The sequence below is a fragment of the Solea solea genome, chromosome 7 (genome assembly GCF_958295425.1).
Source record: "Solea solea chromosome 7, fSolSol10.1, whole genome shotgun sequence".
NCBI classification, from domain to species: domain Eukaryota; kingdom Metazoa; phylum Chordata; class Actinopteri; order Pleuronectiformes; family Soleidae; genus Solea; species Solea solea.
This window is the reverse complement of record NC_081140.1, coordinates 12,752,793-12,780,689: the sequence shown is the minus strand read 5'-3', so window position 1 is coordinate 12,780,689 and position 27,897 is coordinate 12,752,793. Positions and strand designations below refer to the sequence as shown.

Here is a 27,897-nt window from a genome sequence, read left to right as displayed (position 1 = left end):
ACCTTTGCTATGGCCACTCAGTTTCATTTTGACCTTAAACCATATCATATATTGTATTACTTTTAAATGAAGAATACACATGAGATGTAAATAAAAGTAGTAGTAAATAGTAGACGCCTTTATTCAAAGCAACTTACAAAAGCTATAACTTTCTCTTGTCAGACTTTACATACCCACATTTAATTGAAGCAGAAGCAAACAGACATGTATGCACATATATAGGAGTGTGTGTCCAAAAACCAGTCGTAGAGGTAAGTGTGTTGTAAAACTAATTGGAGAGTGCTTTTATACTGGAGGGAATTTGTCTTCTCTCCTGGGAACCTCTCATGTAACAGTCACAAATAAGAACACAGAGGCATTGAAGGACAGTTACACGTTTAATAGAAGTTGATTAATAGTAGCACATTATATTATATTTACATATCTACTGTACATATTTTATAATGGCCAGCAGTTGCATCGTTACTTGATTTCAGTGATGATATGTCATTTCGAGTGGGACATGTGAGACAGCATTTCTTTTTAAACATGACACATCACAGACTCTTTGGTCTCTGGTTCCTGCTTTTGAGCTTCTGACGGAACACAGCAAGAGTGGTGAAAAAATTCCCCATGAACAGAATGAGGAAGCAGAGACCACACATCAAGACCTGGAATCAGACACACAAAAAACAATCTTTGACGACTCTTATTTTTTTCATTGTCAAGGTGAATTATTCAGGGGGATGCTTATTCGACACTAAATATAATGAAAACTAAAAACTACATTTAACAGTATTTATAAGGATGACACTGTTGTAGCTATACAAATAACGGACCCGCCTCGTGTTGTAAAGGCACACTGTGATCAAATAATGTGTTTTGATGTCACAAAAACATAGATTATGGTGGGTAGTAAAGGGTGAATCAGTGAAATGTAGTGACTGTGAAAGCACTGACCTGCCATTCTTTGCAGTCTGGGAGCTGAGCCATCCTGAAGAGTGAGAGGCCATTGAAGAGCTGCCAGAACTACAGGACAAAACATGAGGACTTAGGTTTCTGGTGATTTATAATGAATGGGTGTACACGGTACAAACAGAGACAGTGCAAACAGAGGCTGTTGTGGCCATAAACGTAAACATTGTCTAAAAACATTCCTAAATATCCAGGATAGTAATATTAGTATAGAATGACACTATAATTTATTAAAAGGCATTGTGTGTTTTTGTTTTTCAGGATTAAACCGTGACAAAGCTTGTTTTGTTTTTCTTTCTCTTTTTTTTTGCAAACCAGGCAGTCACATGTAGTAAGAGGAAATTACTTACTATTTAGTTGCACACTAATGTCATCGTTACTGACTGTACTCACATGACCAAAAAAGAGGAAAGGCAAAAGAAACGTCAGCCCTTTCCACATCCATGACTGAAATCCCTCTGAAACCAGAAAGCAGACAAGGTGAAGCTGCTTTCTTTGCTTCACTCCCACGTTTAGTTTATCACAGCAGGTGATACACAGACATCCACTTTTTTTTCTTTTTTTAAAAAAAAGATACGCTCATCTGAGAGCATCTGCTCTTCATGTCCTTGACATTACAGTGCAGCTTACCCACAGTCAGATCCATGTTATGTCTTTCTCCCAGGGTTCGTAATCTGTACAGGCAACCACTCTGATAATAGCACTGCAGACACTGAACAAAACCTGCACATTCCAGATAGAAGACATGGTTTGATTTTTTTGTAAATTTGAATTATTATTATTTTTTTTTTAATTCTTTTGATAGTTTGACCTTACTTTGGTAGAGGGAGTAGGCAAGAAACTGGTTCCTGAATATCTTGTAAAGGTTTCCGTCAGGCCTTAGGTGTGAAGGGGGGGAGACGTTAATTTAAAAAAACAGAGTTTCATTGTTTCCTAATCTGAAATTTAGGTTTTTAGATTTTTAGCACTCACCATGTTAACATCACACCGGACAAATAAGCTGAGACGTAGTGATGGAAAACCCACCAGCCTTTGATTCTGTGATGCATGACAACATTAGAAGACAATTAACTGCAGTGCTATGCAAAAGTCTCAGGGCACCACCAGCTCTGTTGTTTTTATGTCTGTAAAATATTGCGATCATTGACATTTGCAGTGGAATGATGTGAGTAAATAATGCTCATAGACTTTTTACAGATTTTAACAACAATATTAAGGGTTCCACTTTAGGTTTAAGAGTTTTTTTATATTCACAGACAACTATCTTTTGTGTACGTCTTCCAATAAAGTGACAGAGAAATAATTATACCGTAATGTATGGTCACTATAGTGTTGCTTATAACAAATCTAATGGTGGCCTAAGGCTTTTGCACAGGACTGGTGAGCATTTAGATGCACTGAGAAAGCAATGTACATTATATATAAAATTATACATACAAAATATGATCATGAAAGGCTTGATTGTATACAGAGAATAAGGCCTGACCTGGAGCCATTACTGGTGAGGATGCTTTCCCTGATAGTTAATGTGCAGTAGTACCACACCAACAGGAAATTGAGGATTGCATCCACAAATCTAAAGTCATAAACATAAGACAAATGCTGGATTTAAAGGTGCAGCACATGTTCTGTCCAAAAGAGCCAATGATGTCATTGTAACATCAAAACAAGGACCAGCTGTGGTGCGTGATAAACGGATGCACACATACCTGTAGCTCACAAAGAAATAGCATATGAAGGACAACAACAGCAGGATGACTGTAGTGCACAGCTTGAACTTCTCGTATTCGTCTTTGTAGGCAAATCTGGAAAATATTCAGGACCTAAGTATCAGGCCTTTCAGGAGTAAAGCAATAATTTAATACAATTCATCAGCTAGGGAAATGCTCTGTCATGTCATAATATAGGCTTTTAGTATTAATTGTGCCTTTTGAGCTACTGGAGCATCACTGACTGAATTTCGATACTGTGATGAATCATATCAGGCTTATAAAATGATACAGTACACAGATATTTCAGTATATAAAAGGTTGTGACTGATACGAATGCACTTTAACCAGACAAATGTTACAACTACAGAACTAAAAATGGACATTCACTTCCTGTGTTGTCTTTTAAAGTAATTTCTTACTTTGACTGTTTGCTGAGAAGAGTAACATTCACATTTCCAAGGACCAGACTGAGATATAGCCTGCAATAAAAATGATCATGTTAACTATATTTGATGTCATGCAGTGTCATTTTGGATGTAATTAATCACTTTGCATGCATTGTTTTCCATGACATCCACAATGAGTTTGTGAGTAAAATGCAGTTGTCACCCATTTTTCTTGGGAAGAAAAGCTTCCATCTCAGAAAAAGCATTCAGCCGTGTCTTGATTTTGTCTTTTATCTCATCCACGTTTTTAGAATCCTTCTCTGAGGATTCTGTGCTGCATCTGATGGACGGCATAAGAGGACAGTTTCAGGTAGCATTTCATTTTGTATTTGTACCATCATTTATATCTATTAATGTTACTATAGATAGGTGTCCATGCACATTTGTGGATGTGTGGACTCTTACTTTTTCGACATCTCCGTCAGCCTTCTTCGCTGCCGGAAAATGGAGGAAGAGCAGCTGCTTTGTAATTTAGAAATTTCATCCAGTTTCTGTAAGTAGATTCGGTGTGTCTCCTGGAGGACACAAGAACAGAGATTTGTCCATAATGCACTCTTGATTATTGTCTTAACTACCACTAAGATACATAAAAGAATTAATCATACATGACAGTTTCGTGCTTCGGGGAAGATTATCTAAGTCAATTTCTTACCTGAAGTTGTTTACATTCTTCATCCATGTATTTCCATTCATCCCGAATGTTTGTCGAACCTTGAGGCATTTTCTTCGAAGTTGTTAGACCACTTAATTATACATACACAAAACCCACACCCACTGTGTATTACAACCAAGCAACAGATTCTACCGATTTAAGCAACAAGAAATTACTTGGATATAGTGCCATATGAATTCTCTTCAAGGTGTGTATCACATCTCTGTGGAGCGCTTCTTGCATAATGTGAACTTTGACTGGTATAAATGTGCAAGATTCCCATTTGGACATTGTTCTGTGGACATTCTTTGGTTATCACAATCAGTTATCAGTAATAAAAGCATCAGGTTATTATCATTTTTTTTCACAGTGCATTTACCACAGTATATCTCTGGTCAGCGATATTGCTTTGTGCATTTACCTTTCAGCATATATTTTACTCCTACAGCTGTACATCACAGTAACGTCATCTGATGTATTCAGCTCACTTTATAAATGAGGTTATAGTCCAGTTCATTTTGGCTGCTGTAAGTTTGGTTGCAAACATGAAACAATTCTTCTAGAATGACCATAGCCAGTTAGATTTAGTGTCTGGACACAACAAAATGCAGAGCCGGACAGTAACAGAGTACATTTACTTGAGTACAGTACTTAAGTACAATTATGAGGGATCTGTACTTTACTCGAGTATCATTTTTGGGGAGTACTCATGACTTTACTCAAGTACATTTGAGAGGCAAATATTGTACTCTTTAGTCGGCTACATTTCTATCCATAACCTTGAGTACCCGTTACTTCTTCTAAAAAAAGAAAAAAGAAAAAGGAAATCATCACAGCCTACAATAATTCATCCTCCACCAACCAAAAGATGAAAATGATTTGATTTTACTTTCAATTCCTTTTACATTCTCCAAGGTATTAACATTAACATTTTTCATAACTCCATGTAGGACATTTCTGTACATAAATGTAAGCACTGTGGCAGTAGTAATGCAATATTTAGAAAATGTACTCTTGTACTCTTGATACTCAAGTACTTTTAAAAACAAGTACTTCAGTACTTTTACTTAAGTAGACATCTGACTGTAGTACTTTTACTTGTACTTGAGTAAAATTTAGGAAGGGGTATCTGTACTTTTACTCAAGCAATGAAGCTGTGTACTCTGTCCGCCTCGGACAAATGTTCCCCTTTCTCCAGTTTATTTGGAGTGTGTGAGACAAATAAACTGGAGAGTATTTAACGAGGGTGTTTACCACTCCAATAAAAAAGTCAGTTGCAACCTTTATTTACACTTAAAAACAGCCATAGAGAAGATTAATTTATACAAAAAAACAACAACTCAGAAACCGACATTCAAACAGGTCTTTTCTGCTTATCTGCTGTTGATGTCCTTTTGTGCTTTTTTTATTTGCATGTGTTGTCTGCTGAACCACATCAAGATACCATCAAAATATTAACTTATACTATGTTTACATTAGACTAAAAACAGAACAATTCAACATTGGCCTTTATAATTTGCTAATTGTGCTATTTCACCATACACTTTTATTTTGAAAGTATGCGATATATCATTACAACACATATCTGTGTTGGAATATTGTTATATAATTTAAGCTCCCATTGCCCACCTCTACTAAACAATTTCTTTTTTCTATAGTTAAATTTACTGGTCCCCTCCTGACCAGACTAGATGGGTAGTGGTCCCCAGCTTATATAAATTTGAGACACCTGCATATAATGTTCACCATTGGTCAAAGTGCCCCTTTTATTTTGAAATATGCGAGCGGAAACGAATTGTTTACCACACACATGCGCAGACAACTGACAGCCTGCCGACAGCTGGTTAGTCTGACTGTTTCTCCCCTTTTTACTCCCTACAAAGTACCTTTTCTCACAGGTTCACAGAAATTAAATAACTTTTACCGCGACTACTCAAGTTATTCGAGACAAAAATACAAAGACTACCAAATTGCTTTAATGACAAAGGTAAGATTTCGACCTGAGCACAGCAAACGAGCGTAACACAGCTCGGAAGCTACCAAAGGCATTGTCATGTAGCAGTTGTGACTGTGGTGTTTGGTGGTCAGAACCGATGTTTCATTTCACGTTTTATAATGTTTTATATATTTCTTCTCCACAAGTTACGTACTTGTAATCTTGACATGTTCACAATCTGTTCTAATTTGTCAAATAGTGTTTCTAAACACTGGCTTTCAGCAGTTATGTACATGCTTTTACCCATTTATAACAAATTGAATTCTTCAGGATGTCAAGGGAATGAATACTTGAATCTAAAATAAACAGAACACTAAGCAGCACAAACAGATTTTGTTATCAACTAGTTTTCAAATCATAACTTATTAATTATATATAATAATTGTTGTTGTAATAATAATAATAATACGTTATAACTTTCTGTGGGTCAGGGTATGTGAGGGGTTGTATGACTTTGTATATGGCCGTTCATCTATTTACAACATTTATGTTTGGTTGAGTTTATATTGAGTCTATTTGTTATATTTAGGGTTATAGAATATGGTGTTTGGTGTTTTCATTAATGGGAAAATACCTTTCACACTCCACTCAGTATCTCTCAGTTTAGACACAGAATAACACTGTCTGCCTGTGTGTTATTGAAGTACATTTTTGCTCCAGCGTAGATGTTAACTGGTTTGTGTTTGTGTTTGTCTAGCAGCAGAAAGGAAAATGTGTGCTGCCGTGTATGTCCTGTCGACAGTAACGGGCTACGTGCTCACCTCCGCCCTGCTGCTGAAATGCCCGAGTCTTCTGCATCGGAGGAAGCGAGAGACTTTCATCAGCAGACACATTTCCCACCGTGGAGGTGAGACGGTGGCTCTGACTCATTCAAGCTCACCCACACATTTTCAATTTGTCCTTTTGTTCACTGACATATAACCTGTTTGTTAGTTGTTAGTGTAATTGTTGTCCAGAAAAGTGGTTTTGTGTATGAGAATGATACACGGGACTGCAATTTAAACGTGTATCTCATCAGTGTATTTGAACACTTTCAGGTTTTGAAACCCTTGTAGTGAAAATGTTATTTTTGCATTGCAGGGGCAGGTGAAAACCTGGAAAACACCATGGCAGCCTTCAAGCAGTGAGTGCAACTTATGCTCGTTCCTACATAACTACATCTATGTGTGACGTAACTACACTGCAGGCCGTGTGGTTTATCTGGTCAATATTTCCACTCACAAAAAAAGATTCTCGGGGTAGTGGTATTTGTGATTGGTCTATTTCCTGGCTCCCTGTCCTAATTTGTTAACCAAGGTTTTAACACATAGGCATTGATACCCCAGGCCATGCAAACATGAGCAATATATAGCCCAAGGCCTGGATCCTGCCTGGGATGTTTTCAGACATGCTCAGAAACACTCGAGGGAGGTTTGTTTTGCCTGCAAACAAATGTTGTCTGTGATACTCATAAATTTTTACATGTAAATTAAGGATAAACATTTGTCTCCTTTGCTGAGTGTTTGAGGTCTTATAAATTGAAGTGACTGCCTCGGTTGTCCAGGGAGTGGCACACAACAGTTTGGCCAATTTCACTTAACCTAAGATGGGAAGATCGGTAGAGCACCATGTTTAGTCAGTCCAAATGCAAACTGAATATTTCAGTTCCCACTGCTGTGCCATCCTGGCTAAACACAGCTTACAAGTATGTTTACTGGCTACCTTTAAAAAATGTCAGAATTGCAAAAAGGCTACTGCCCAACACAGCTTATTTGTAACACACATCACTTTGCTTATCATCGGGTTTCCCGCGTTCTCTCTTTTCATCTCAGATGTGGATGTTTAGTTAAGGATAGTTCTTGTATAGAGCTCATATTTCTGTTTGATACAGGTAGCTAGTTTACATTTAAAAATACATATATTGTATGCATGTTGCAAAGTAGGATGGGGTGAATTAGAATTATAGATTCATTGGAGGTTGGAAAACTTGATAATTCAATTACTTTACTATGTCTGTAAAGAAGTTGTCCACCTCTGTTTTAAAGGCTGACAGTATATAGTATATATGTTAAAGATGATACACTGCTGTTATATGTGATTCATATATTAAAGGAGTACAAAGAAGACTGGTTTATGATTTAACTAAGTGTATTATTATGATAAATACAGTTTGTGTGTACTGGGTTCTGATTCATACAGTGCCGTGGATCTCGGCACAGACATGTTGGAGTTGGACTGTCAACTGACAAAGGATGAACAGGTGGTGGTTTCACATGATGCCAACTTGAAGAGGGCGACTGGAATCAATGCCCAAATCTCTGATTTCGCTTATGCTGTGAGTTATCATCTCCATACAAATAAATAACTACCGTTTAATTATTTTAAAGCCACAATTAGCTTCATATGTTTGCTCTCTCTAGACAAAGACTTGGAGGTCAAGAGATTCACATATATTTGATTTTCAACACCGATAAGTGAGAAAACTTGTGACTAGACTTGTGTAAGTGTTGTAACAGCATTGATTCATCGTGTGAGTTGATCAGTCGATCAGCTGAGGTCTGTACTGTCACTGAGGATTTGAGCCAGCCCCACATGTATCCCTACAACAAAAGCTGATTTTGGATTTGTTGTAATTCTCAACCTCAAGAGTTTTTACGTCATTTATCATAAAGCCACTGTAAGGATATGAAAATCTCTTGTAAAGCTGAATAATGACAAACTCCTTACAAACAGAAATATTATGCAAATTAAAAATAATTCCTAGACATCACTAACATCATACTTTAATTTGCCCATTAAAGAAAAAGGGTTCTGTTGTTCTTGACTCATGATAAGTAAAATGAACATTACTAAATATATTGATGTATCTCTCAGTAATGGTAGGTTTGCATCTGCATTCAAATGCAATCTTTAAACAAATCTGAAACGAATAAAATTCTCTTAAACAATTAAACATCTTGCTTCCTGAACAAATGTTAAAAAACTGACCACACATCTGCCTTTTTAATACGTAACAAAACAACTTTGATTTGCCCAAAGACCTTAATAGAAATCACAACAATATTCATGGAACATTTGCTATGTCCTTACACTCAGTGATTGTTCATATTGTTGTGAACGCCTTCAGCCACTCACACCTGCCTGGACTGTACAGGCTCTGACTGTAAGTTTTATGCACTGACACCCGTGTGCTCTTTGCAGGAGCTGCCTCCGTACCTCTGCAAGCTGGGTGTAACTTTTCAGAGGGGTGAGCATCACATAACCACAACTGAAATAAGTATTGTAAACAGAAATGTTGTGTTTATTTAGAATAAAATGGCCATTGTCACATTTGGCCATTATATATTGTCTATTTGATCCTGGTATTTCTTTAATCTTATCTTCTTGTTATGTTGTGTGTTATCCACCAAACACCAAAGCAAATCCCTTGTATGTTTAAACTCTACCTGACTGTGTTTGATTTGTCTTCATCTGTGTTTTCAGAGTGTTTCTGTGAGGGAGGAGAGGACAAGCGCATTCCTCTCCTCAGGGACGTTTTTGAAGCCTTTCCCGAAACACCAGTCAACGTTGACATCAAGGTCAACAACGACACTCTCATCAAAAAGGTGTGTGTCTGTTTTCGTTTCTTATCAACCAATGTGTCTGTTCAAGTCCATGTCCATGATTGATTGATTTTATAATTTGAACGTTTTTATAAACAACATTGATCACTTTACTTACATACTATATTGTATGTTTGAATGTCATTTCATTGTCCTTTTGTTGGATTTGCATTTGTGCATAGTGTCACAAGTCGTTTGGCAATAAGGACTGCAGAATGGCAACATGACATTTAATAAGTCAAACTAATGAGCTTTTAATCCTTGTAGATCTCTGAGCTGGTTGTTCAGTACAACAGAGAACATCTGACTGTGTGGGGAAACGCCAGCAACCAGATTGTCAAGAAGTGTTATAAAGAGGTGCTTTTATATATGTATCAGTGTATTTCAGCTGCTTTTAGAGTCAATATTTTGTGTTTTTTCCGTAATCAATGAATCACAAGGCAAATGAGCCTCAGCTTGTTTGTGTGGTTGTTGTGCAGAACCCTCGAATTCCAGTGTTCTTCAGCTTATCCAGAGTATTGCAGCTGCTGGGCCTCTTCTACACTGGCCTCCTGCCATTTGTTCCCCTTAAGGAGCAGTTCCTCGAGATTCCTCTGCCCTCCATCATTACCAAGTAAGCTCACACAACAATAAAAACTGAATTGAATTCTACCGTTTGTTTAAAAAAAAAACAACAAAAAAAACAATTGAGTCCATGCACCTATGTAGGCCATGATATGTGATTAAAAAAACCCTGGAAATGTTCCACTATGTGGACAAAGACACTCATATTTATATGATACTGAGGATTTAAAAGCTGCCCTTTTTTGATTCAACTGTGATTCCTCAAATGTTTAATTCAGGTTTTAAAAAGAGTTCAAAGGTACCTGTGGTTCTTAGGTCAGATGTACCCTCCTCTCTCATTTATCCGCTGACTGTTTGCAGTATGTCCTGCTACAGTGCTGCTTGACAACCAACCAGTAACTCTATCACACTGTTATTTCACTGTAAATATCATCAATCTCTTACATTAAATGCGCTCTACAAGTTATGTGATTATGAATTGCTGTTTGACATTTGCATTGAACATTTTGCTTCAACCTGTGACATTTATGTCTACTTTAGTTAATGATTTCCTTCATTTTCCTCGAACCAATGTCAGCAGTTCCCAGAACATGTCTTGAGCTTGTTCCGTTCAGCTGTTGTTGGCTGTGTTTGACCCGAGTAAATATAGCAGTATGTTATTAATGTGTGTGTGCCACATTGCTTGGGATGCGTTAATGAACGATCGCCGATTGGTTACTTGAAAATGTTTTCGTGGCAACACGGTTACCATTGTGTTTCTGCAGATTAAAAGATCCAAACAGATTAACTCACAGTCAGAGATTCGTCACCTGGCTGACAGACACGTAAGTCACTCATTTTGTCTGATTATTTAAAAGCCCTCACTCATTGACATTTTAATTTCCACCTTTTTATTCGTTATCCGTGAGTGCTTCTTTTTCTCTCTGTGGAAACATTACATTTTTGAGAGATGCTAATACTTTTTGGCTAAGGATAGTACACACACATACTGTAGCACGTCACTGTGTAACAATATTCAAAGCTCTCCCACTAACCTCTACTTGCACGTCTGTCCTGGTGTTGAGTATTTATTTTTCTCTTTCAGTTTGCTGATGAGGAAAACTCTCTTTAAGCATCTCACTGCCAGGGGGATACAGGTAAAACTGCTACCATCTATTGACAACTTGTCCTCCATTATGTTCTAAATATGACTGAAATACTTTACACAGTGTTAAACAGTCTGCATGCGTGGAGCTGTTTGTTGAAGCAGCTGTTTTATGCTGCAGTTAAAAGCAGTTACTGGGAAACGACTGAGGTCACAACAAAAACAAGACCAAATAGGCTGGTGAAGGCTGGCTACTGTGACCTTAGTTCATCCCCCCCCCCCACATGCACGCACACACACATCCAGTACACACTGTGCACTGGGTGCATTTTAAGTGGACGAGTCTCCTCTGGTTTCAGGTGTACATATGGGTGCTGAATGACGAGGAGGACTTCCAGAGGGCGTTTGAGTTGGGAGCCACAGGAGTTATGACTGATTTTCCCTCCCGGCTTAAAGACTTCATGGACAGGAATGATATTTCTAAGCCCCAGTGACCTGCTGAAATCTAACTCGCCCCATTCTGTACACACACACACACACCGCACACACATGCACTTCAAACTGACCTGTCAAAATAGCCTCCCATGACACACATGCACACTTTCCCTGCATGCATTCCAGCAGCGTTACCACTTTCACACTGTGTTTTATTTCATGTTGTACTGTTAATGCACTGTCTTGTATTTTCTGTCACATAAAATACACAGAGGAGAACACGTGATGTCATATCTGCTGTTGAGGTCCAGTTGTGGTCCTTGCACATTATTTATTCCCTCACCACTACAAAATGCACATTTCCTCTTTTTAAAGTTATCTATTGAATAGGACAACATGGCCATTGAAATATGCCATTTGCCAGTCTTGACATCCATGACATTTTACTGAAAAGTTTTCTTTGTTTTACTGATGTTAAAAGATTTTATTTAAGCTTTTCTACTGCCTTCAAGTAAGTGACAGTTTGCAGTATTTCTACGTTGCGTCATGTTGTGCTTGTCAAAACACCAGCACATGCAGCTTCATGACGAACTGTTATGTTAATTTGACAGTTTTTCACAATCTGACTGTCACATGCTGATCTTAGCCATCGTGAGATATTTTAAGCATGGACACACTTTTCATCCAGATGTATTTATACAGTATGCACCAGATGCAAACAAAAAGGTGACATTAATACCTGGGTGTAAACGCACAAGTCCTCAGCTCCAGTGAGTTTTAGTATCACATGAACAGTGTGAGTGCTGAGGCCACATTTACAGTATGTTTGAACTGTTGATTGTTCTGTAAAGAAACAGTTCTTTGTTTTTGTAAAGACATGGGTTGTATGTTTGTGTAACTGAGTGTAATTGAGTACCACAAGACATTTCTGTCCTTCAAATGGAATCAAATGTATCACATAATTGTTAATTGATGTATCTGAGAGACGGACATTTTGCACAAATTAAAGAACTTCATCGTTACTACATATGTATACCTCTTCCACATGTGTGTAATATGACGATCGTCAAAACTATATCTCAGAAACATCAATAGATGGGCTTTAAAGTGAAACTGACGAGGTACGCTAGTCATGTAAAACTAGAAACAGTGATTTAATACCGCACTGTGAGTTCATCTGTGCAAATACAGAGTTACACACATGTGAGCATGCAGTGAGGGTCGGTAAATGAATGTAGTATTGTCTGAATGTACTGTGTTGTTTGGTATTTTACTGTCAAATCATTATTTCGGTGGTTATTTTTTTTCTCTTGTCTCAAAATTCTGCTCTGCTGAAAAAAAAGCAAAGCGGTTTCAGTGAAAGTTGTGATCTGCCAAATTGTGTTGCAGATCTTGCGTAAATAAACTGAACTTTGTATTTGTTTTACATACTTGAATGAATATCTGACACACTGTTGAATATGTTATGAGTTTGAACCATAGGCAATATCTAAAGACTACAATCTCACATGGTATATGGTAGAAATGATTAAAATTTGCCAATATTAATAAAAACATTTAAAAATGAAACAGTGATGCTGTGCATGTTTAATCGAGAAATTGATTTTCAGCTACAGCTGACAGATTACATGTTGCGTGTTAGTGGTAAGTACCTATAGACTGACAGCAGGGGGCAGTGCAGACCAGAGAGATTTAGTTTCCACAGCAGTTCATAGAAAGAATGAAGATGGACACAATTTTCTAGTCATTTTCATGCTCTGCAGTTGTTTCTAATATAACTACCCTCACAGTAGCTGCTGCTATGTTTTCTAGAAAATGGTCTGTTAAATAAAAGTCCAGTGTTATTAGTGGTTACTTTGCTCCTACATTTTGACCAATCAGCACGGTGTTGCTATGCTGTATCTGTGTGTTGATTGGCTAATGCTGCTGTCACTCATTCACTGAAGCTCAGCCGCCTGTCAAGATGGTTCCTACTGTGAGTGTGAACTTTATTGACTACATGAAGACTGCAGGCTCAAGTGGGCCAAATCAGATCATTATAATCATCATTATCATTATTAGTATTGTTATTATTATCATTATTATTATTTATTTCATGGCAGTGTGAACAGCATAGCAACATGACATCTGACCTCACATACAAAAGTTACCTGAATCTAAAACTCTTCAAAAAATATGATACAATTATCTACACTTAATTTAGGACACCAAATAAATTGGCAGGACTGGCACCCAGTGAGGTCTTCTGCTTTCACTTTGACAGTTCGGCCTTATCATGTCATTTCTGTCTGGTCATTCTACTCTGACCTCTGGCATCAACAAGGCATTTTCATTTTCACAACTCCTGCTCACTAGATATTCTCTCTTGCTGAACACTTTCTAGAACCCCAGAACTTTCTGTGCATGAAAATCCCAGTAAATCAGCAGTTTTTTTGAAATACAGTATTCCGGCAACAGTGCTGCAGTTTATATGTCACCTCCTTCTACTTCTGGGTCAAAGACTGGGGAGGAAATGTTGGTGCATGCACAGAACGCTAAGTCCCGACTAAGCATATACATGCCGGAGTAATCAAACTATGAATCGCTTTATCAAGGTATGTTAGTCTGATTAAGACTAGCTTGGTTTTACATGACATCAAGAAAACCAAATTATTTGTCTTAGTCCGACCAAAAATCGGACTTTTAACAAGCTTTTCATTTGGTAAGGGCCTTAGGCAAGGACTTTGTTTGTGCTGCCATGTTTTGCACAAAAAAGAAGAATGACATCCTTTCTGATATGCCAAGGGTCAGTGTCACTGTTAAATGTCACTAATTCTTACACACTGCACCTTTAAACTTGAACGTGATGTTAGGTGTTTATTGCTACAAATATGGCCCACGTGTATCATACGACATTGAACAGAAAAAAAACAAGCTCCTGATCGTGCAAAAATAAATCATAAAAGACAGGAACCATCCTAACTGTACGACGGGTCTCATGCGAACACGGACATACACAGAAGGGAATGCTCTCACTCCTGCAGGCTCGCTCTCTCTCTCTCTCTCTCTCCCTGTCTCTCTCTGTGTCTCTCTCTCTCTCTCTCCTGTAAACTGTGCTGGGCTTTGACGCGCGTCAAAACATTGCGTCTCTTCTAGACTTGGCTGCATCGCTGAAGAGCGGAGGAAATTTTGTGATTTTTCCTGGGAAGTAAAGAATGCTCCGCGGTGTTTAGGATTGGCTCTGCCACGAGGGAAAACGAGAAGGTGCGACATTTTCTCTGCTACGTGGAGATTCGCAGTTTCTTCCCCTCAAAGGTAAAAAAAAACATTGTTGTGTTGTCACGCACGATTTTCACTTAAAGCTCATTTATTGTGATGTCATGCACACACACACACACACACACACAGAGCAGCCTCTCGACACTTTTACGTCGAGGCAACTTCGACGCAGATGTGCAGGTACACGTTTATAACATGACAACAAAAACACACAAGTGTGTACTTGAGTGTTTTTTGTTTTTGGTTTGAATAACACGCTTTGGTAAGTGTGTGTGGATTGACGCTCCGTGCGTGGACTTGCTGCAGAAGTGGAGCCCACACAGTAGCTGCTTGTGGCTGTTGTTATGATTGGGACGCGCGTGCTATTTGTGGTGGTGGCAGTCAGACACGTAGATGCGCCATCGTCGGCGTGCGCGCGCCTGGCCGCGCGTGTGTGCGCGTCAGCCCGTGATCAATGCGGTTATATATCCCCGCAATGATGTGATCATGAACTCTTGCGGCAGTCGCCCGATTCTCGTCGATATGTCAAAGTCATTGATCGCGTGGAGGCTTTGCGGAGTGGCGGATCATTGCACGCGCGTGCACGTGCGCGTACGTTTCCAGCAGTGCTTAGCCGAGGTATCCCCACCATCTGTGGCCTAGATACATTTCAACACTGACCACTGACTGCTGTGACATCATTCATCCCAGTAATAACACACACACACGCGCGCGCGCGCACTGTTGACTGTGTTACCTTTGATGGTGATGATGACTCACAAGTTGGTTAGTCACTTTAATTCCCTTCAGTTACAGATTCAATTCAAACTTTATTTCAGACTCGCAAGAGGATCAATATCAGGTAAATAATAATAATAAGATAGGTTCTGCAAACAGCTCTATGATGTTGTTATAGATAGAGAGATTCGTGTTTCCTGCAGATTCATGCAACATAAAAACCACGGTCAGTTTCACCGTTTCTGCAGCATCTGCAGCATGATGAGTGAAGAGGAGCAGCTTCAAGCTTCCTCTTCATTTTCATCACTTCTGCAAACAAACATGTCGTCATCCACTAACTTAATGTTGCTTGTGATAATAGATGCAACTCCTGCACAAATTAGTCACTAGTGTTTTCAGTCATCAGTAAAACAACTGTAAGTTTGTTTCTTTTTAATATAAATGTGAAGGCTTTTTATAATCTGCTGAATATTCACACTCACGATAAAATATGCGATACATGGTCCACGATACCAATAATATCACGATACAGCGGTTCTGTGATAATCCATATATTGCAAGACAGTCATCACGATATCTGTCTCTAACTGAAGAAAACAAAACGTCTGTGAAAAATTAAAAGTGTAGGATTTGTCTATTTATTCTCAACATAGAGAAGAAAGTGTGTGAAAGTCTATGTATTGAACGTGGATGGAGCATCTCTTAACGTAGCTTTCTCCGCCATTATCCCGCTGTAAACTTCCTCTTCTTCAGCCAGGTAACTTCCGCCCAAGTTTCCCTCATTCATTTCAGCAGCGCCACCAGGAGGAGGCATGAAGTAGTGACGCCTGTGAAACTGTCAGCGACTGTTTACTTTAGCGTGCCTTCATTTGTTAATTACAATATCGATACTTGCCCTGGCGTATCGATTATCGTATTGCACGGGGAAGGACGAGGATATATCCCAAATCGATATTTTAACCCACCTCCAAAGCCCATCCCTGTGACACTGTCTCTGCATTATGAAACAACAACAAAACATACATATGTTTTTATGTTTATTTATTTTGCTCATTGAGGAAAAGATCTACATCTGCGGCGACATGAGTATCAAAGTCAATTTTACTACAGAATACATTAAATGGCCTCTGCAGTTGGGCGCAGGGTAAAACTTATCTGTGTCGGTTATTGGCCCAAGCACTCCCGATATCTCGGATATTGGCAAAAAGTCCAATATCGTGCATCCCTACTTTTTACGACCTTTTAAGAAATGAATTTAAATATATATTGGTCTATATAAATAAACAAAATAATAACCAGTCAATGTTGGAGAGGGAGGAGAATGAAGTGATGAACTTTTATAGTTCCACCCCTCATCAACAATTTTCTCAATTGTCCCACTTATTAAATTTCATCACAATAAGCTTATTAAGCATAATAGTGATGAACACTGGCCCATCCCATGTTATCTCTGTTTTTGAGAGGAAATGTAAAGGCTCGTTAAAACTGCCTTCCTCTTTTCACTGTACCAACAGAAGACGAGAACAAAGTCCACATAAAACATAGCAACCACACACACACACACACACACACACACACACATGCACCTGGGACGCAGAGGCGTCGCCTCCTCAGTGAGATTTAATATGAGCGGGGGGGCACAGAGGAGGGTTTTTATTTGTGTACCATTCTCTAGTCAGTGACGTCATGCTGCTGTTACTCGTGGTGCAACAGTGAATGGAGAGCGGAGAGCGGGATGAAAGTACATGAAGTACAAAACATTATTTGTCAGTGCAGGTCTGGGCAGCGTAGTATGCACGACTCATCCAACACTGGAGGGACGAGTGCTGCTTCTGTCCGTCTTCTCATTCGGTTTTGCAAACTCCCCGTCCTCATGTGACTCTCATCCATCTCACCTCGTATAGCTTCTTCCCCTCTGTTTTTCTCGCGCTCACAGTCATTGTTAGACAGCGACAGCAGCAGCAGCAGCAGCAGCAGCAGCAGCAGCGTCAGTGCGTTGCATAACAAAGGTTTTTTTGTTCATATACAAGGGCCCTTTTGGCTCATGGCTCGTAACCTTTTGTGATGACACCCAGAAATGACCAGAATGGACAGCTTGGCGACCTCGAACGACCCACAGCAGTGCTGATGAATAGTCAGAGTGGCAGCAGTAAAAAAGAAATAGAGAAATATGTAGAAAGGCAGCTGAAAAGAGAAGACGCGGATTGAAAGATAAACTGATAAAGGGCGGACAAATAGTGAAGACACTCACTGAGGTTATGCAGACAGTCTGTGTCTTGATGTGTCTGGTTTGATAATCCTTTCTGCTGCCGCTGGAGCCAGACTGGACCTCAGCAATCACTTTCTCCATCGTCATCTGATCATTTTGTTATTCTGTCAGAGATTCTTTTAGTACAAAGCAGCGTGGATTGACTCTCTTGCGTCAGCACTTTTACAAACGAGGCGTCAGCTGTTACCAGCAGACAGTGTTTTCGCCGTAGATGATTTCGACGCATGTTCACCCACCAAGACGACTGCTGTGATGAAGACATTTGTCATAAATATCATACAGCATCACGGTCCTGCTTTGAGCCGGTCCAGGACAGTAAACTGCTGCTCAGTCACATCACTGTCGTGTCTCCATTTGTCTGTGTTATGATTCTTTCATCGGGAAGTTTGCGTGAGAGAAACCGAAACAAGTTCTGAATGTAGTGAGTATTTATTGTTATTGTCCTGTTATACACAAAACATCATGGCCAAATCAGTGGAATACATCCTCTCTGAATCAGTGAGCTTTTCTTTTTTATCTGTAATCTCTATCCCTATCTGATGTGGTCGACAATTGTTTTATAAAATAAGGATCAACACTTACATACATCCCCAAAAAATGTAATCCAAATCTCTGAAAAAATAAAACATCCTTGGCAAAAGTTATACAATTAAATTGTCCAGAAACAGATTAGAAAGACACAGGGGAGACATCAACAGCAAAAGGAATTTTCTGATGTTAAACTGAATAATCTGACAAACATGTCACTTAGAGCTCAAAGCCCCTTGTAAACCTCGTGCTGTTGTCTGCAAAGACGTGATGAAGTGATAAATCAGAGGGCGACTGCAGACTCTTGAGAAGACGCGTGTGTCACACGTGTGATACTGCAACACTCTGCTGTTGGAACATCGCTCCGTTAAAGCCACATCATTAGCACATTGTGGGAGAAACACTATATTGACACGCTGACAGCTAAATGTAACAGCATCTCATAGAGCAGTTACTTTGAGTAAACAGCACGTCCGCCCTGTAATGATATCACATTTACATTGAAGACATTGTGCCTCCTTCAAAGAAGACGCTTCAAATAACGTTATAAAATCTGGCCTATTTTAAAAACTAATAACCACACTGTAATTAAAAACTGCTGTTTGATGGATATCGCTAAGAGGAACTATTATATTCATTGTTATTGTTTGGTTATAACGGTTTCATCGATGACCTGCGATCTAAAAATATGAATATTCTGTCCAAACAACAGTATACATTGATAAGAAACAAAGCAAGATATGTCATTACTTAAACAAACAACAGATTGCGAAAATAGTTTCCAATAGCAATTACATTCTTATAAGGATACGGCATCTAAATTTAAGCAGGAAAAGGTTTGCATAAGTAGGTGACGGCAGCTTTGATATTATTATGATTATATTATAACCGTTTTAACAAGTCTTGAACATAGACTGTATAGTAAATGTGGATGTAGTTTTCTGGTTTGCTGGGCGAAGCTAATCAGGAAGTAAGAACATACCGAATAGCCACCAGGGGGCTACTCCACTGGTTGTTAAAAGAACTTTGTTTGAATCCAAGTCTTTGTCTCAAAGCCGACTTCTCACCTGATTTGTAAAAGTACGTTTATGGTCTGTCGCTATTTTCAGGTGAATTATGTGGAAGATAGACCATAAATAAAACATGGCATAATATGAGTGATCACCAGTGTGATTGACAGCTAGTGTCTTCCAACAGGTGCCTTTTTCCAGCTGATATCTACAACACGCCAACACGGCACTGATCAAGCTGTGAAACTCCAGGCTTTAAAAGCAATATTCTAATCAGTGACATCGCGACCGGTTGTCACTCGGTCTGGTGGGACTGGAAGCCGTGTAAGTTTATCCTTGTCCTCACTCCTGTAATGATAGAGAGGATAAAACACGCTTCGGGTTAAACATGGTTCTTTTGTGTGTGCGTGTGTCGGGTGAGGTGGGGGTGTGGGGGTCAGCTGTGACAGCTGTACTGAGCGGGTCTTTGTGCCTCAATCCCACGCCGCTGGCATGGAGTCAGAGGAGAGAAAACAAGGGCATGTCTCACTGCTTTATATATTTATATGCCCCGGTCCTTCTCATTAGCACTGGAGCTTTTATCGGCCTGTGTCCGACACTAAAAACATACAGCAGGGCAGTAAAATGAAGAGACCGCTCTGTCTCCCTGTTGTTTGTCCTCAACTCACAGAGGCCTCCTGCTCCCATTCACTATTTTATTAGTTTTACCAGATGGTTAAGTGAAGAGAGACGGGAAGGAGAGTAGACAGAACGGGACAACATATTGTGAAACAACTCCAAAACACAATAACACAATTGTAATATTGGGAGTCAAAACCTTCCGCAGGAGCCCTAACCTCGACTAATATTTTTATTTAGTTTTATTTAGTTTATTTAGAAATTTAACCCAGTATTAAACTGTGTATTACTGAGGTGACACGAGTCATAGAGGACCCAGTCAAGTGAAATTTACTATATTACTATAATCAACTATTGTTGGGCAATATGAACTTAAAATTATAGCACGATATTCCGTCATGATATCGCATACATATGATACATATTTCAAAAATAAAAGTGTCTTTGTTGATATAGAACGATATATAGTTCACATTAATAATGCATTAATGATGCATTATTAATGTGACTAATCAAAAACCAAAACATACAGGAATAACTCCATTATAACTTGATATTAAGTGGTGGGCCACATGAAATGCAGTGTAGGGAGTTTGTTTGTGTATCCAGCACGAGAAAGGACCTTTTATGCAGATCTCTCTGAACTGTCCTGTGATTGACCAACGTCTCCTGTCACACTACAGATTTGACTTGTGAGGCTGCAAACTGAGCAGAAAAAGGTACAGAAGACCATTCTCTCTCAGATCACGGGATTCATTTATATTATGCTTAAAAATAATCGCAATAATAATGCAATAAAGTTGCATTAAGCAATAAAAGCATACTGACACTGGATGTGCCACAAGGTAGAGAGCAATGGCCTTTAACTGTACAGTTGGTCCGAGTGAACTCCTGTCCTCCTGGTTCCAAGCCTTTGGGATGGGTTCCCAGTCCAGCTTGCTAATCTTCTCAGTCACCAGGGCATACCAGCAGAAGTATTTTAAGGGCTCGGCCTATTTGGATATCATGGAGAGGGCATAGCACGATCCGCACAGTTGTGCTAGGCTAAGCAGATTATCTCTGCAGCCTCATAGACATAAACACAGTATGTGAGCTCGCTGTGACACTTATGTGTACTGACAACTCAGTGCAGAGTGGAGACGACTGCACAAGAATCTGAAGGGTCTGAAACTGGACTGTCATCACAAAACCTGAATAACTGATGAATTGCTTCATTTATGGAATTTCCCCCCCTGAAGATAGTGAAATATGTTGATATTGGCGTTGTCCAATGTCTGACCAACAGCCCCCAAACTAAAAGTTGTGCAGTATTAAAATTGGAGCAGAGGAGATAGGATTCATCCTGGAAAATATTTTGGATTGTAGCTTAAACCAGATTAAGTCCACAGCCCTGTGAGGCTGTATTTAGGCCGAGCAAGATAACATTAGCAAAGGTCCAACGTGTTTCTTAGCAGGAGTGTAATAAATATGAGTGTATAATGGTATAATTGCTTTAAAGTAAAGATCATTTGGTTTTTCTCTACCTTACAACAAAGCCTTTTGTATGTACTTTAGACAAGAGCCTTGCTTTATAGAGACTGCCATCTTGTGCCACCATATCAATTTGTAGTATTAGCGCCGAACATGACTCAAATCTGCAAGAATTTAGTCATAACCGAACCTGTTTATTTTGGCTGTTCATGCCTTTGCGGCAAAACTAGTCTCTTCACTGACCCGTTTTGTGTGTAGAGCTAATTCAGCATTTTCAGCTTGAAGATGTTGTTGCTGAAGCTCAGTGACTCAGCCGGAGACACAGGCATATTAATAATGCACAGTGTCTCAGCACCTCGCTGCATTTTGAGGTTTTAGGAGTCTCAGAGATGCAATGAGCCTGGAAAATGATCTGAACCAGCAGAGCAGACTGTAATCCCATCAGCAAGTATGTACCTGCGGCTCAGTTTGCAACATCAGCTGTTACACAACCACGTAACCACGGGCTGCTCTTTTATTCTCCCTGTGCTCAGGTGTTCGCCTCCCGCCCCGCCGCCCACCACGGCCCTCACCTGTGTGTTGCGGTGCTTCCCTTGTGAGCCGACCTGGGCTGGCAGTCCCTTCTTGCACCGCCCGCCAACCCCGCCCATGGTCAGAATGACGCGCTCCAAGACCTTCCAGGCTTACCTGCCGAGCTGCCACCGGACCTACAGCTGCATCCACTGCCGAGCTCACCTGGCCAACCATGACGAGCTCATCTCCAAGGTAACTGACAGTGACAGGGATCCGACCCTTCTTATTTATGGTGGTTGGGATCAGTGTGTAGAAGTTCAGATTGCAAACAAATGGACAGCTTGTAGAACGACCCTCTTTAGGACCAGTGTTTGGTTTGTTCATTATGGGCTACTGCAGAACCATGGCACCCCAACACGGTGGACTCATGGAAAGGAAAACACAACAGTTACACTAATGCAACTTTATAGATTTTTGTTCTCAGAAACAGTGAGAAAATGCTGCTCAGACCACTGTAACTTCATTACTTCATCTAAATGTGTATATTACAAAGTTTAGGTTTTTGTTGACCTGTTTCATGCATTTAATAAAATGTAATAAAATATTTATACTTCAGTGACTGAGAGACTGACCAGACCATTGGTGTTTATTGAAGTTAAGCAATTGTATTATATTTTATCAGATGGAGACAAAAAGGGCAGTTTCCGCCATTTTTTTCCCCCACAACAAACTTAGGTAGAATAAACTTAAAATTATTATGATGCTTCTGTGTTTGTTTCATTTGGCCAAATTTGACCAGTTTTTTTTATTTATTTACTTCTTTACTCATAAAACTTGACAGAGACCAGTAAAGAGCAGTGTAGGGTCTTTATTTTCTTTGAAGGAAGTGACTTTGACGAGGACTTTTTGTCAATTGTATTTTTCTTCAATCCCACTCTTCCTCTGCTGTTGTGGTAAATGAGACATGTATCTCAGATCCACTGTGATGCGAATAAGTAAAAAAAACACTATATTTTTGGGTGAAGTGGATCGATACTAGCCATAAAAAAAACCCACATTGATCTACCTCTAGATTATACACCAATGGAAACAGGATTGCGACTATAACGACACTTTTTAGAATACAGAAGAATACAGCACAACATGTACCAAAGATAAAAGTCTTGTTGCAACTGTTAAGTATTTGTCTCATCTTGTCTCTGCAGTCATTCCAGGGCAGCCAGGGCAGAGCCTACCTGTTCAACTCTGTGTGAGTATTTCTGCTGCTTCATTTCCACCCACCTGCAGTTTTATGTGTAAATAAAAACAACACATGGTATACGTACAGTAATGATCTAACGTATCCAGGTGTTAGAAGATGAGATGTAGAAGTAGATGGGGCTCACCTGTGTGTCATTATCAACCTGAAGTGAGTGTGAAACTGTTTGAATGTATCGTATGTTCCACAGCAAGGATGACTCAAGCCACTTTCACAAGAGTTTATCTTTTATTACTTGTCTTACCGTGTCTCTGCTCGTGTCTCCCTTCCTCCCCACTTCCCTCCACACACACACACACACGCGCACTGACTTTCCCTCTCTCAGGGTGAACGTCGGGTGTGGCCCTGCAGAGGAGAGAGTTTTGCTCACAGGCCTGCATGCTGTAGCAGATATCTACTGTGAGAACTGCAAGACGACCCTGGGCTGGAAATATGTAAGTGTCCTCGGCTGATTTGATTCACAGCGCCACACAAACTGCATCCAAGGATAGAGGCCGATAAACTGGGAGGTTGCGTTTATAGCACAACTGTTTTGGGCCCTGATTATTTGTGGACTTCCTCCTCAGTCAGGGTCAGTGCTGTGGTACAGCTGTTACACATTTGTAATTGGACTTCTCAGAATGGTTGGAGACAACTTTTTTTTTAAGTAAAAGCTTCTTTATCAGGACTTAATTTATAGTTTAATAGGTCTCTCAAGCTTGATTTTAGCACTTAGGGGTTAAAACTAGAGGATGCAACCATGTCATACAGTTGAGTTCACTTCTGTTCATGACATTAGCCATTATCACACATTGAGAAGGGTACCAAAATAACCAATCTGTACTGTCCCCATTTTTGGCACCCTTCTGTTGGGGTATAAATCACAGTGGTCTGGGTGCCACGGGGCAGAGCTACACACACTGTGCATTCCGTCGACGGCTCGACAGAGAATCGTCACTTACTTGTGACGATTGGGGAAAAACAGCAACAAAGCACAAAGCTTGTCTCCATCGAGTGATAAACAGCCGGGACACAGAATGCTGCGTGTTCTATGTTGTTGCACTTTGTTTGTTTCCTATGTCATGTTCATCTCCTTTGTAAGAATGAAATGGCGAGCTGCACCTTGTCGCCACGGTATGACGTCACGCTGCGTTAAATAGCTACATGATTTCATTATCCAGCCCACACACGTACCCTGCAGTGGAAGTCAGATCAAGGCTTGGTGGAAACGAGGCTTAAAGAGCACAGACCTCCATCAAGGTTAGTAATTAGGGCCCGAGCACGAATGTGCCAGGGGCCAATTTAAATGCTAAATTCTAGATTTTTTCTATTGTGTCTAAGTCGCACATAGTTGTCCCGATTTTAACCAAACTTGTTGCTCTTATGATACCAAACAAATTTCTAATGTACTCCCATTAGCCCCGCCCACTCAGAAGTCGGCCATTTTCGAAAAACAAGAATGGCTTGTCTGCGCATTTGAAAGAACTCGTCCTAGCACGTTTGAGCTAGCCGCGTCAAACTCGGTCCATATGTTCTAAACAAGTTAATAATTAAAATCTATCAAAGGATTTTCTGTACGTCAAAAGGCGTGGCCTCAGCGCTCCGACAAAGCTGAATGGCAGGAAAACTACATTAAAATTCCACTTTTTGAAAGCTTTAACGTAAACAGAACTACATGACATTTCTGTTGCATGAGGCGAGGGCCCTATCATGACTGTTAGTCCTACAAGCGGTCCCAGTTGAATCTGGATCCATATCTGGATCACTACCAATATCTATTAATTTCATCCTTGATCGATTAGCTATGTCCCATTGTTATAACTTTCTGAGTTATGCTGCTCAAGGACAAACAATAAGCGAAAACATAACTTCCATGATGAAGATGGAACTTAAACAGCGTCACTGTGTTTTTCTGTCTAATGTTAGAGCAACATTAACTCTAGTCAAAGTCACTCTCAAGCATTAATATAGCACATTAGAATACACATACAGTATGTATTTAGAACAGGGCGATGGAACAGGATCCACACATGTTAGTTGTCCTCATATATCAACAGAGCTGAACACGTGCAGCTGTCGCTGTGGTGAACCCTGTCACTGTGGAGGTGAGCATTTATATTATAAGACACGTGACTGTATCCTAAAGAAGTTAATTCACACCCACTCACACACACACACACACACACACACACACACACACCTCATCTTAAATATGAGAAGGCTCCATTGACCAGCTCTCCTCATCTTACCCTATGATGGAAACGTCCCTAACCTTAAACCTGATTCTTTAACCCCCTCTGCCTAAAAATAAACCATTTTCCTCACGGTGGCTTATAAACACCTGGTAAACCAACGTCAAAAGTAGCTACTTTTCTGTGTAGTTTCTAATCCTGTCATGACCGCACAAGGCAAAGAAAACAGAGATCACGTGCGCTTGTGTGCGTGCGTGCGTGCATGCTCACAAACACCAGATACAGGAGGAGCACTCGATGGACGACTGCCATTAGAATCAGTTGCAGCAGTGTTGATTTCCTGCACTCATCAAAGTTTTAGTGAGAGGCTCGACCCAATGCTCTGCTACTGTGAGGAATGTGATCTGAAGAAATTAACCAAGATAGCAAAACACCAAACAAGTCACAGCCAACACGTGTCACTCAGGCTGCAGCGTGTGACATCGTTTTAAAGGGAGGTTTACAGAGAACGAGTGGGGTCATTTAAGAGGATATACTACAAATATGTATGTTTGCGCGAGAGTACAGTTACATTTAAATAAAAATGATCTGGTTTGTTGCCTTAGTATAAGCCTTTTACATGTACATTAGGTAAGAGCCTTGCTTTACTGAGGCTGCCATTTTGTGCCGCCACTTTCCTACAGCGGCCTGAAGACAAAGACAAAGCAGTCAGAACACGTGCATGATGATGTTTGGAGGAAGGAGTTTTTGATTGACAGCGTTGCAGAAACATACATGACAACGGAGCCTTTTCTGCCTCAGTCCTGTGTGGATTTTACGAGGGAAGTCTGTAGACAAACAGCTGGTCATTAAGTGTGTTATTTGTAAATAAAAACACCACTTTGCTCCCTGCATCTCCCCCGACACGATCCTACTCTCTGTCAAAGTTCTAAATATCCTCTGTGTCTGTCTCTGCCACACCCTCCAGGAACATGCCTTTGAGAGCAGTCAGAAGTATAAAGAGGGCAAGTTCATCATTGAACTGGCCCATATGATCAAGGACAACGGCTGGGACTGATGGACAAGCACCCGGGACAGGACCGCCACAGTGTAGAAGAGGAGGGGGAGGGACCACGGGGTGGCGGGATGGATGGACAAATGAAAGGAGGAGGGGTAGCGGGGTGGGACGTGTGTGGTGGGTGAGTGTGTGACTTTGGTTTGGCTGATTTACCATTAACCTTTGTAACTCTCCCTCCCTACCATGCCTCTTGATGTAGACACACACACAAACACATGCATACATCAAGAGCGCAGACATCCCAGCTTGACAGAGAGAACGGACGAGGCAGGCTCGTACGCAGCTAGCAGGGCTAGGTGACTGGCCGTGGCCGGCAGTAGTGGACGTTTTTTTTTCTGAAACTTTGATTTGAAACACTCCTCCTGTACCTGCTAGGAAACATCAGTCATGTTAGAACGAGTAGTTCACAGGCAACTCAACTCTTAACTTCACTCAGAAAGAAAGCAGGCGCTACAGCCTGGCAGGGTTTTGGTAGACATTCAGTCTGTCCGTATCATGAATGAGATGATGTTAAATCCAGCTGATCAGAGCCAGCTGGGCTGGTGATGACGCTGGGCACGGAGGCTCGAGCATATGGGCGTTGGATTTTGGGGGAGCTCACTCAGCTGCACCTGCTGGGAAAAGAGAAGATTCTGATCCCGTTTTTTTACCGGCTTTAATGGCCTGTGGCTGGGATCCATCCAGTGACCTGGGAGTGATGCAGCTTAGGATGAGCCAACAGTAAACAAACAGACAACAGTGTGGCAGCAGAGCAAACTCCAGCTCCTGGAGTTTTATTCAGCGTCCGATACACGTCGCTCCGTCCGCCCTCGTTTCTCAGCCAGATAGAATTTAAAAAAAAAACGACACTCCGGTGATCGTCTTTGACTGTGTTTCCCAAAGGTTTGTGAGCATCTCTCTGCTGATGCAGCTCGATGAGCAGAGGTGACACAGCTGTGATCAGTCTGACACAAACACACTTTCATCATGTAAACTGCAGGACGGAAATAGCCAGTGCATGTCTGGGACTCAAGGGAAATGCAAATGATAGTCATTTCAATTTTGTTCTGTTGTTCTTGAAGTTATGATGACAGATGTGTGTAATCCAGATGTATCAAAAGGTAATATATCTATTACTCTTAGGCTCTCTTTCAGTCTGGGATGACTGTTTAACTGCTGTTACGCTGACCTTCACTAACTTTCCCTCATAAAACAAAACAATCATTCTGGAATTATTGGAACACATTATCCTCTTGGACTAGGTTTTCCCACCTGAGCTTACTCATGCATTATGATACCTGCGCAATATTTGAGAAAACATTACTGGAAGCATTGTTCAGGTACCTTGATGCTAAACTTTCTTCTCCAATGCCAGGATCATAGTAAATGTGCTGGATGTGCAAGTTCTCCCGATGGAAATGCATTATTTTCAGAGAAGAGAACCCATTTCTGCTGCTTCCATCTCTTGGAAATGCAACGATCCAGTGCGTGCATGATGTAGAATTCTAACCAGTTGTGTTCCCGGTCCTCTTCACTGAAAAACTTGTGCTGTAATACAACATCAGTAATCAGTCGCATCACAGTCCGTTTGAGCTGTGCGATCCCGCTGCAATAGCACGCACTGT

General features: G+C 40.3%; 3 protein-coding genes across 5 annotated transcripts; 2 read left to right on the top strand and 1 right to left on the bottom strand.

The window, feature by feature from the left end:
- Positions 1-364: 364 nt before the first annotated feature.
- On the bottom strand, positions 365-4,024 carry LOC131462670 (ion channel TACAN-like). Its single transcript, XM_058634080.1, has 12 exons — positions 3,765-4,024; positions 3,518-3,627; positions 3,276-3,392; positions 3,086-3,145; positions 2,664-2,759; positions 2,441-2,530; positions 1,927-1,992; positions 1,771-1,832; positions 1,585-1,677; positions 1,348-1,412; positions 940-1,008; positions 365-650 (listed from the first exon to the last, which is right to left on the bottom strand). Exons 1-12 carry the CDS (start codon positions 3,831-3,833, stop codon positions 537-539), a joined length of 1,011 nt encoding a protein of 336 aa, XP_058490063.1. The 5' UTR covers positions 3,834-4,024; the 3' UTR covers positions 365-536.
- A 1,557-nt stretch (positions 4,025-5,581) lies between these two features.
- On the top strand, positions 5,582-12,987 carry gdpd1 (glycerophosphodiester phosphodiesterase domain containing 1). Its single transcript, XM_058634967.1, has 11 exons — positions 5,582-5,751; positions 6,458-6,607; positions 6,841-6,883; positions 7,939-8,074; positions 8,941-8,986; positions 9,223-9,344; positions 9,609-9,698; positions 9,821-9,954; positions 10,670-10,729; positions 10,990-11,041; positions 11,349-12,987. Exons 2-11 carry the CDS (start codon positions 6,472-6,474, stop codon positions 11,481-11,483), a joined length of 954 nt encoding a protein of 317 aa, XP_058490950.1. The 5' UTR covers positions 5,582-5,751; positions 6,458-6,471; the 3' UTR covers positions 11,484-12,987.
- A 1,517-nt stretch (positions 12,988-14,504) lies between these two features.
- On the top strand, positions 14,505-26,639 carry LOC131463027 (protein yippee-like 2). Of its 3 annotated transcripts, none has more exons than XM_058634663.1 (5): positions 14,505-14,718; positions 21,828-22,059; positions 23,013-23,056; positions 23,391-23,499; positions 25,920-26,639. In XM_058634663.1, the coding sequence occupies exons 2-5, from the start codon at positions 21,943-21,945 to the stop codon at positions 25,959-25,961; spliced, it is 312 nt and encodes a 103-aa protein (XP_058490646.1). In that variant the 5' UTR covers positions 14,505-14,718; positions 21,828-21,942; the 3' UTR covers positions 25,962-26,639. The 3 variants fall into 3 exon arrangements, with proteins under 3 accessions (XP_058490646.1, XP_058490644.1, XP_058490645.1); XM_058634661.1 differs by having other exon boundaries at positions 14,510-14,718; positions 26,204-26,639; XM_058634662.1 differs by lacking the exon at positions 14,505-14,718 and adding an exon at positions 15,407-15,523 and having other exon boundaries at positions 26,204-26,639.
- Positions 26,640-27,897: the final 1,258 nt, after the last annotated feature.